This window comes from Chelonia mydas, chromosome 24, assembly GCF_015237465.2.
Source record: "Chelonia mydas isolate rCheMyd1 chromosome 24, rCheMyd1.pri.v2, whole genome shotgun sequence".
NCBI classification, from domain to species: Eukaryota; Metazoa; Chordata; order Testudines; family Cheloniidae; genus Chelonia; species Chelonia mydas.
The window spans coordinates 12,794,099-12,804,344 of record NC_051264.2 but is presented as its reverse complement, the minus strand read 5'-3'; the positions used below and the strand labels follow the sequence as shown (position 1 = coordinate 12,804,344).

The window sequence follows — 10,246 nt, the reverse complement described above, 5'->3', positions numbered from 1 at the left end:
TGGTAAAAGCATGTAAATGTAAAACAGGAACAGCAATGGTTCCTTATTTTGGACATTGGGAAGAGGCCGGCTAACTCTCTCCTGCTCCCTTGGAAGTGGAAGTTACTGTTAACTGGCCAGTGCCCTAGACCAAAAAGCAGGTCCAGCCTTTCATGGGCTTCGTTAACTGTTACTGACGATTTTGTGCATGGCTTGAGTGACATTGTGTTCACCATGGCGGGCTTGTGCAAGACAACAAAACCAAAGTCGTGCAGACAAAGCCTCGTCAGGAGGATTTTGCTAAAGAAAGTCTTGTCTGAACAACCCGTTCTGGCCAGTCCAGATTTTGACAAAACATTTGAACTCCATACAGCTGAACCAGTCAGTGGTTTAAGTGCAGTATCAGTGCAAGCCGGGGGAAAGTAACAAAGCATCTCCTTGTATTCTTGAGCAAGAAACTGTTCAGGGGACATCAATTACTCTCTCACATAAAAGAAAGAGACGTTATTTTATGGGAAATCAACCAACTCAGGCCCTATCTCAACACAAAATTCCAGGTTCTAACTGACCATTCTCCACTGGTGACGTTACACAAAACCAAAGGCACCAGCTCCAAACTGCTGGGAGAAGCATGACACCCCAAGCATATGCCATGGAAGTTGTGCACATTAAAGGGAGAGAAAATGTAGCAGCAGATGCCCTGTCCTGGAACAAGGGTTCTGACCCACAACCTCCAGTTCAGCCATTTGGCTGATGCTTCTGGAGTACGCTAAGAGAGGGGAGGTGTGTCCCTTAAGAGACCCATTATTCCAACTGGTAAAGGGTGCACGGCACCACATTGCCAGAATATTTAGCTAAACTATGTCCTGTAGGTATCAGATAAAAACTGGTGACACACTGGTCACAAGTTTCTTTGTGTGGTGTATGGCAGGTTGTGTGGAACAAGTTCCATATGTGTGGGTCCTGGAAATATGTTCTTAAAATCTGTTTTGGAGGCAGTGGATACATAAGATGGCCTTAGACAAGAAATGTTTGGCCTGTTTACCTGTGCTCCACTGCACACTAAGCAGGGTAACACCAGAGACAACGGCAATACATTTGCATCTAAGATAGACGAAGCAATTCAGCCAATTGGAGAAGCCAATTGACCCAAGGAGTAGGGAGACAGCATGGTGTCTGCATGCACAGCAGGGGAGAAAAATCTTTATGTAGGACCACGCATCAATGGAAAACATTTCAAAGGTTTACTGGACTATAAAAAGGGAGGAAAAGAGCCCCTCAGCTATCTACCACTTAGGGGACATAGGGACAGCACCCTCTGGGCTTGTGAATGGCAGATCCTCTGGGCCTAAAGGGCAGCAGGTGCTGGGAGCCAGAAACTGTTTTAGGCAAAGATCCAGGTTGCTAGAATTAAGTTTTAGGCACTAAAAAGCATATTCTTTTTATTTTGTTTGCAATCCTTTTCTATCTCTTATTCCTGCCTAGTATCACTTCAATATGTGTTCTTTATTAATCAACTTCCTGTTTTATTACAAAACCATCTTAGTACTGTGCATTCAAGGGTGAGACCTCAGCTGAGTTAACAAGCAGGTGCAGGCTTTGTCTCTTTGGAGGGAGCGAAATTAGTTTCTATGAGCGGCCAGTAAGAGGGACTGGACACTGCAGACACGTCTCTGGGGGACTGGAGTGCAAGGCAAGGTTTAGACTGGCAGAGTCTCAAGGCATTTGCTGGTGAGGTGGACAGACTGGGGTGGCAGGGAGCTGCCATGTACTTGAAGCTCCAGCAAAGCTCCCTCTTGCTGAGGTGGAGGAGTAACACAGGAGCTCACGGTTCTGGGTTCCCTGAGGAGAGCAGCACAAACCCATTCTCAGCCCTTCAGCACAAACCCATTCTCTCCTCCCCCTGTAGTGAGGGTGGCTAGAGATGGGAAAGTGATGGGTTCCTCTGGCTGGAGAAGGATGAAGACTGCAGGGTCTGCCCTGAGGGTATTGGGCACTGACAGGCAAGGAGGCAGCTGGCACCCCAGGCTCTATCTCCCAGGAAGGTGGATCCACTGGAAGAAAGGTCAGGCTGGTGCATGCCACGCTAAGGGACAGAGCCAGCACTGTCCCACATGCCTTGTAGTGCTAGGAGCTGGGATTCACCTTTAACCCCTCTGCCCCATCACAGTGACAGGCTAGAGAGTGCGGCTATGTGCTACGGGTCAGATGGTAACAAGAACTCAGCACCCAGCACTCCCACTGAGAACACAGGCTGCTGCTGGGCCAATGGAGATACAGCTAAATAGTCTATCCCAGAGCAACAGCCGCAGTCAGCACAGACCCATGGACTCTCTCTGCCTGTGCTCTGCACACACCGGACCCAGAGCTCTGTGCATTGCTCTATTGAGACCAACCTGAGAAGTGAAGCGGAAGTAGAGGGCTTTGGGGACATTGTATCAAAAAGCTAGTGGAGTAGGAAAGGCTCCCTGGAAAGTCCAGTGACGAGACGCCAGCTCCCCTGGCTCAGCACAGGCCCCGCTGGATCCAGCTCCCAACACCCCCAGGCAGCCGGCCCAGTGCCCCTCAGGTCCTGTCCAAGGCCTCCCTGCTGCAGGCGCTGCCATGAGTATGAGGCTCGATGCTAGCGGCTGTGGGATCGAGTGGCAGGTCGTCACCTTCTCCCTGGTGCTGCCGACACTGCTGCTGAACATTGTGTGGGCTCCTCAGCGGTGGGCCATGACCAGCTGCTCGCCAGGCACTTGGGCTTCAGGAGAGCTGCGGGGAGTGACAGAGTGAGAACAGGAGTTGCCAAGCCCAGCCCGTCAGCCCGCCACTGGGCACGGGCAACGAGCGTGTCCCTGGTCATCACGCTCAGAGCCCTGCATCCACCAGTCACTGAGCATGTCTCGGGTGGGAAAGCCAGCCCGCACTGCTGGTGTGTGCTGGCCACCAGCTCTTCCCTGGGAAGATGCAGTGGAGGAGGCCATCGAGCAGGCAGCGCTGGCCTGCCCTCCAGCTGCCTGTGGCATTGCTCCGGAGCGTCTGCACATGGACGCTGGCGCCAGGACAGAGGGGGCAGAGCAGGCACTCTGGCAGGGCTCAGAGCTCAGCTCTGAGTGAAGAGCAACACTCGCCCCAGGGAAGGAAATACACACTGCTAGGGATGCAGGAAATGCCATTGACTCCCTGGCTCGGTGGGGACCTGCACAGACAGAGCAGAGAGGAGGGGGCCTGGAACAACCCCCCAGACAGTCACTGCAACATCAGCACGTGCTCTTGGGGAGGCAGGGCCAGACCCCCGTGCCCTCGTTCCCACCCCACTGGCAGCCCCCGAGCCGGGGGGAGCCCTGCTAGCTAGCAGCAGCCACAGATCTCCGATCCCCTCCAGGCCCAGCCCTGATGCAAAGGGCTGAGCACCCACAGCTTGGGCAATCCCACAGAGGGGCTGGGGCTCAGCATCTGATGATCAAGGCCCTCATTGCAGCCCTGTCCTGCAGGGAAACCTGCATCTCTACTGAGAGCTGAGCAGGGCTGGGGCAGGAGTCCTGGGGGCTCTCTCTGGCTGGGTCATGCAGGCTCAGGCTGGGCAATAGGAATGGTCCCGACTTGCCAGGAAATCCACCCAGCCTTCCCAGCACAGATGGCACCTGTCAGCAAGCTGCCAGGAGCAAAAGGGGGGACGGGGGACAGGGTTAGCACAGACCCAGGGGAAGGTGTGTGTGGGGAGGACACTCTTGAGGTACGACTCTGCAGGTTGGGCTCATTCCAGGCACTCCCAGAGCTGAGCTCTGAGCCTGCCGTCGCCCAATCCTCCCTCGCAAGGCCCAGGTGCCATGGGGATGGGCACACGCAGCTACCAGGCAGAGGGGGACCCTAGAAGGGGAGGAAGGGATGAGCCAGACTCCGAGTATGGAGGGAGGGAGGGGCAAGGAACTGACTCAGCTGTGACTGGCAGGAAGCCAATGGGGGGCAGAGATGGGGAACTTCCATACCATGGCGCCCTCTGCCAGGCTGAACTCTGGTGGGTCCGTGCAGCCTGACCCAAGGCAGCCTTGCATACTCCCGCCGGGGAGGGGGGGCGGGGGGGCAGGGCACCAAGGCAGCTGTTTGTCCGGCTGGACACTTACGTGTGTCTGTTGGGTCATGGCCACACCGGGGCTCTCGGCAGCACCCCAGGGGGGTTTGTTCGTTGTCGGCCTCCTGTCGTTCAGGATGCGCGAGATGGTGCCCAGGGCCTCAGCCAGGCCCTGCAAGTGGGTGCCGCTCAGCCCGTACAGGGTGGAAGCTGCAGGACAAACACGCTGCATGGATCTTGCCCCCCTGTGGCTGGGAACAGAGCCCAGCCCCATCAGCTCCTGGGATAACAGCCCACTACTGCCGCCTGCTCACAGGAACCAGCTCTTCCCCCACGCAGCCCCTAGGAAAATAGCCCGCCACTGCCGCCTGCTGATGGAAACCAGCACAGCACCCTCCCCAGTCACTGGCGGAGCAGCTGGCTAACACTGCCTACTGCTGGAGATACTCCACTAGTGCACGCCCTGGCTCGCAGGGTGAGGTGCAGCTGAGGGGCTGGACACCAGATCAGGAGCTCTGCTCTTTCGTCTCTACAGGCTGCCCCAGTGACTGACAGCTCAGGGACCCAGAGCCTGGCCTTTAACATTGAGGTGCGGGGTTCAATTCACCCACGGACACGGTGCCAGCATTGGCCAAATCCCCAGAGGTGGAGGCTCTTTCTTCCCCTGGCCCAGGAGCCCGTGGGTGCTCGGCCCCTTGTGAAACCAAACCCAAGGGTGCAGCAATCAGACAAGGGCTGATGACAGAGCAGCCCCTGATGGCAGCATCTGACCCCTGGGCTGAGCACACAGCCCCCCAACTACAGTTCCCCTGGCGGCCAGCGCCTACCTTGGGTGATTTTCAGCTCCTCCTGCGCAGCGTCCAGCTCGGCCCGCAGCACCGTGCAGCCCAGGCAGCGGGGCCGTGCCCCCAGGCAGGCTGCGCCGTCGTCCGGTGCTCTGTCTGCGCTACCCTCTCCATCCCATGGAGAGTCCAAGGACGTCTCAAGGACGTCCCCGAGCAAGGGGCCGTCCAGCCCCGGGGAAGCATGGCCAGAGCTCCTGCGCTGGGGGCTGCAGGTCCAGTCACCCTTGGAGCCGGTGCGCTCCGTCTGCACAAGACCAGCAGGTGTTTGCTGTTCACATGGGGCGCAGGGAACAGGTTGCTGTGTGACCCCATTCTGAGCCTCCGAGATGTTGCTGCCCCCTTGAATGGTGGCTCTGCCCTGTGGCACGCCGTCCGTCCCCACGTGGTCTCCTGGGTCAGCACCGCATAGCTCAGTGACCTTCCCAGCTACTGGGGCAATGTTTTTCTCTGCTTGCCGCAGGTGCCCGGTGCTCTGCAGCGGCTCTAAGCCATTCTCCACTTGCTGTCCCTGCCTGGAGCAAGCTCTGTTGCGCAGGGGCTGGGAAGCAGGTGGCTCAATCGCCCCCAGACTCGGTCTCTGTGCCAGCAGGGCGCACGGTGTGGCAGCTAGGAGAATAAATCACCAAGAGTTACTGCTCAATAGAGACAGGGTCCAGTCCGGGGCCAAGGTGCTGGGCATCGGGGAGCTGAGTTCATCTTGGCTGTGCCCAGACTCTCTGGGACCTTGGGCCAATCACAGAGGGTCACTGGCCTCAGCTCTGTAACCGGGACGAGAGCATGGCCCTGCCTCATGGGAGGGTCATCTCAGGAACTCACAGTGAAGTTGCCCTGGGACATTCTCCAAAGGTTAATGAGAGCGGGTGCCAGGGAACACACTCCCTGACACCTCCTCCCGCAGGGCACATGTACAAAGACCCTCCCCCACCTCCCTAGAGCTCTCCATAGCGCACTCAGCAACATTGGGGGGTGGGGGGGGCGGGGATCAGTCAGAGACCCACCTCACTGCCACTTGCCCTCCCTACGCTCCGGAGCCATCAGGCTCAGTACAGCGACACCCACTGCTGGCTGACCTGTGCTGCGGGCATGCACAGCCTATGTGGGGGCGACTCAGGGTCTCTCCTACTAGTCCCCCCGGGGCCCACCCAGGCTGAGCCCCCAGAAACCAGAGACCAGCCCTGCGCTGGAGCCCATCCAGCGCTTCAGAGACAGCCGGATCCAGTGCTGGGGGAAGGAGGCCTCACCCAACAAACCACCGTTCCAGCCGTTCTCCTGCCCGCTGGCCCCCCGGGGTGCCCTCTGCCGCTCGGCCAGCAGGGCCCGCTGCGCTGCACCGACATCCCTGGCCCCTTCCTGGGCTGGCACCCGCGCCTGAAATAACAAGTGTCTCTGCTTAGTGCCAGCTAGTCCAGGCACTGTCCCCAGCACCACACGGGCCCATGCTGTGGAGCCACAAAACGTCCCCTGCACCAAGGACCAGGCACAGGGCAAACAGCAATCCTGGTGCCATCACCCCCCACACCACTCTGCTCCCAGGGGGCGAGGCCATGGGATGTGCAGCATCCCACGTGCTCACCTGGGGCTGCCATCCGGGCTTCTGGGGAACAAGCTGGAAATCCTCTGCCAGGGCCACGGCCTCCTGGCTGCTCTCTGGACCACGCTCCCGCACCCAGCTCTGCATTTCCTCAGGCAGGAGGCTCAAGAACTGCTCGAGAACCAGCAGCTCCAGCACCTGCTCCTTGGTGCGGGTCTCTGGCTGCAGCCAGCGATGGGAAAGTTCCCACAGGCGGCCGTAAACCTCCCGAGGCCCTTCGGCGTCCTGGTAGCGGAAGCCCCTGAAGCGCTGGCGCTGCGTCTCTGTGTCGTGGCGGCGAAGGACAGCTCCCTTCACCTTGGCACCGTCACCGGCCTCACTGGCATCCAGGCTGGCGTGGGTCTGTTGGGCTTCCCCGCCGAGGGGAGGGAGGAGTCGGGCTCCCCGCAGGCCTCTGGGCCCCTGGCAGGTGTCAGTCACTCGTCTGGAGGAGGCGAGATCAGTCTCATTCTCACCCCCTTCTCCATCTCCCCGTGAGGCCAGGGGGCCCAGCAGCCCCTCCCGACACCGCTCGCCCCAAGTCTGCTGCCCATTCAGCGGTTGCTGCGGCACCAGCCAGCGCAGGATCTCATCTGCCGTCCAGTACTGCACGGCTGGGGGTGCTTTCCCCACTCGCTCCGGGACCCCAGCGGGTGCAGGGCCGGCTGCCTCGGCCTCCTGCCCCTTGGCCTGGGCTCGCACTGCCTGCTCCAGCAGAGTGTGGAACTGGAGCCCAGCTCCCTCCCGCGCCACCGGCTCTGGCTCCTGCAGTGGGGGTGCGGGCTGGGCCAGGGCCCCCACCATCTCCAGCTGTTTCTGGAAGAGCTTCTCCAGGAGCTGGGCCTGGAACTCCCGGTCCTCCCGCCGCATCTCCCGGTCATGCTGGATGAACTCGGCCAGGCTCTGCCTCTCCTCCGCCCTCCAGGCGCCAGCGCGCCTCGCCCGCTTCAACTCCAGCTGGCTGCGCCCATGCTTCTGGGTGGGGCCCCGTGCAGTCTCCAGTGGCCCATCCTCCCGCACCTTGCGCTTCCTGGCCCGGAGGTGCACGAGCCGGTCCAGCGCCGAGACCAGCTTCCGGGAGGCCGGTTGGGGCTCTGCCGATGCTGATGGGGAAGGGTCTGGGGAGTGCAAAAATGCAGAGTGAGGGCCCACAGTGCACCTGGCCTGGCATGCAGCCCACTGTACCAGTATGGGTCACCCCCACATCTTGGCCAGGGAAACAAAAACCCCTCTATGCAACAGGCCAGGATCCCCCGCAGGACCCCAGACCTCTAATGCAGTGCAGGAGGGACTCCCAGCACCCAGCGACCCTTCACCAACAAGGGGGCTTACCGGGCTCGTGTGGCAGCTCATCCGCGGATGCCTCTTCCTCCTTCACCTGCACTCGCACAGCCTGCACTTCGCCCAGCGGGTCCTGCACCTCAGGGAGCACATAGCCTGGCTCCTCACATCCCCAGCTCTCAGTGGCCTGGGTCCCCCAATGGTCAGAGGCTGAGGCTGGTGCTTCCCAGCTTTCTGGGGCAGCTGTGCCCTCCTGCCTATCCACGGTGCCAAGCCCCTCGCCGCTCTCTGCCAGGAGGCTGGAGCGGGTGCTGACACAGCGCTGCATGATCTGGTCCATCTCCTCGTAGAATGGGCAGCGCATGGGTGGCCTCCCGGCCGCATTGTTCTCCTTGGCCTTGCGATAAGCCACCTTCAGCGCCTTCATCTTCTCCCGGCACTGATCCCCGGTGCGGTAGATGCCAAGCTTGGACAGGCGCTGAGAGATGCCATCGTAGACAACCCTGTTCCTACCATGGGAGCCCAGATCGTGCACAGCAGCCGCCTCTGCCCAGTAGGAGATGAGCACCATGACATGGTCAGCCGGCCAGCTGGCTGCCCGCTCCGGGGGCCGGTCCCGACGCATCGCAGGGGTTGGGACTGGAATCACTCAGCAGGTGGCACCGCACAGAGCTGGCTGAGGTGGAAACAGCTTGCACCTGGCCGGGATACGAGGGTCTGTGCTAGTAACACAGACACTGGGAGAACGAAAGACAGATTTGCTGGTAACACGTACACCTTGGGGGAAAAGAGAATATGTGCTGGTAAGGCATACGCTGGAGGCCGCAGAGTGGAGGTATGCACAGGAAAGGTGCGTGCCTGGGAGCGGCAGTGGGGGGCGGGGGGGAACGCGCAAGTAAGATGCATGCCTGGGGGACGGGGGGGACGTGCAAGTAAGACGCATGCCCAGAGGCGGCAGCAGGGCGGGTACACGGAGGTAACCTGGAGGCATCCAGATAACCTGCCCTGGGCAGCGCCAGGCAGCCACACGGATTCTCTGCAAGGGCCGATGCAGTGAGGGCCAGCACTCAGAGGCCTAACAACCCTGCTTGCTACCTACAAACCTGCGCTGATCCAGTCAAGGGGAGGGAAGAGCTGTCACTTGAACCCTGAGTCAGCCCTGCCCTGCCTGCAAACTTGCACTCGGCTGCACCACGTCAGCTGCAGCCCATGGCAAAGCAGGGGCTGGAATCAGCCCGCAGCTTCCTAGCCAGACATGCAACCTGCACTCAGAGAGCCCGACCAGCCGCACACCCTGCTGGGCCACGCAGGACTGGAACTGTGGGACAAGTAGACAGCAGGCCAACCAGAGGGAAGGGAGCACTTTTCCTCCCCAATGCAGCATCCTCCTAGAGGAGGGATGGAAACACTCAGGAGTCAGCACAGGACACTCTGGAAAAAGCTAGAGCAGCTCAGCCAACATTTGCCACACTGCTTGTCCCCCACCATAGATACCCCCCCTTCTCCCAGCTCCCTGCCCCATAACCCACCTCCTGGCCCACTACCCCATTACCCAGCTCCCTGCTCCTCCGACCCTTAACCCAGCTCCTTACCCTATAGCCCACCTTCTGGCCCGCTACCCCATAACCCAACTTCCAGCCCCCACCCAGACAAGACATGCCCCTCCCTGCTCATCCTCCCCCGTACCCAGCTCCCTGAATCCATAACCCAGCTTCCTGCCCCGTCCTATGGCTCCCTGCCCCATAACCCACCTCCTGGCCCGCTACCCCATAACCCAACTCCCTGGCCAAGACAGGCCCCCCTACCCAGTTCCCTGCCGCTCACCCATAACCCAGCTCCCTGACCCCCAGACAAGCCACGCCCTTCCTTGCCCATTCACCCCGTACCCAGCTCCCTGCCCCAACCCCATAACCCACCTCCTAGCCCGCTACCCCACAGCCCAGCTCCCTGCTCCCCGACCCAGCTCCCTGCCCTTCCCTGCCCCAACCCCATAACCCACGGCTACCCCACAGCCCAGCTCCCTGCTCCCCACGACCCAGCTCCCTGCCCCCCGGCCAAGCCATGCCCTTCCCTGCCCAGTCACCCCGGACCCAGTTCCCTGCCCCAACCCCATAACCCACCGCTACCCCACAGCCCAGCTCCCTGCTCCCCACGACCCAGCTCCCTGCTCCCCGGCCAAGCCATGCCCTTCCCTGCCCAGTCACCCCGGACCCAGTTCCCTGCCCCAACCCCATAACCCACCGCTACCCCACAGCCCAGCTCCCTGCCCCCCGGCCAAAACGGGTCCCTCCCCACCCCAGCGCCCAGCTCACTGCCCCCAGCGCAGACCGGCCCCACCCGCGGATACCTGGGGGGGCTCCAGGCGGTGACGTGGGGAGGTCCCCTGGACTCCGGGCGCAGGCCTCGACCCAAGGCAGCGAGAGGTACAGGCCCGGCTCTGCCTATTGGCTGCTGCTCCTGAGAGGTGAGGGGGCGGGCAAAGAGAAGTCCAGCCCTTTCGCGGTGTGATACGAG

At 60.8% G+C, this 10,246-nt stretch overlaps 1 protein-coding gene across 3 annotated transcripts; it reads right to left on the bottom strand.

Moving 5' to 3' along the window:
- Positions 1-1,154: 1,154 nt before the first annotated feature.
- Positions 1,155-10,236, bottom strand: LOC114021843. 3 transcript variants are annotated; one of them, XM_037883638.2, is made up of 7 exons: positions 10,080-10,236; positions 7,784-8,509; positions 6,455-7,569; positions 6,123-6,249; positions 4,864-5,487; positions 4,089-4,246; positions 1,155-2,736 (listed from the first exon to the last, which is right to left on the bottom strand). In XM_037883638.2, exons 2-7 carry the CDS (start codon positions 8,355-8,357, stop codon positions 2,728-2,730), a joined length of 2,607 nt encoding a protein of 868 aa, XP_037739566.1. In that variant the 5' UTR covers positions 8,358-8,509; positions 10,080-10,236; the 3' UTR covers positions 1,155-2,727. The 3 variants fall into 3 exon arrangements, with proteins under 3 accessions (XP_037739566.1, XP_037739567.1, XP_043390859.1); XM_037883639.2 differs by having other exon boundaries at positions 7,784-8,469; positions 10,080-10,207; XM_043534924.1 differs by lacking the exon at positions 10,080-10,236 and adding an exon at positions 8,909-9,019.
- Between the last annotated feature and the right edge of the window lie 10 nt (positions 10,237-10,246).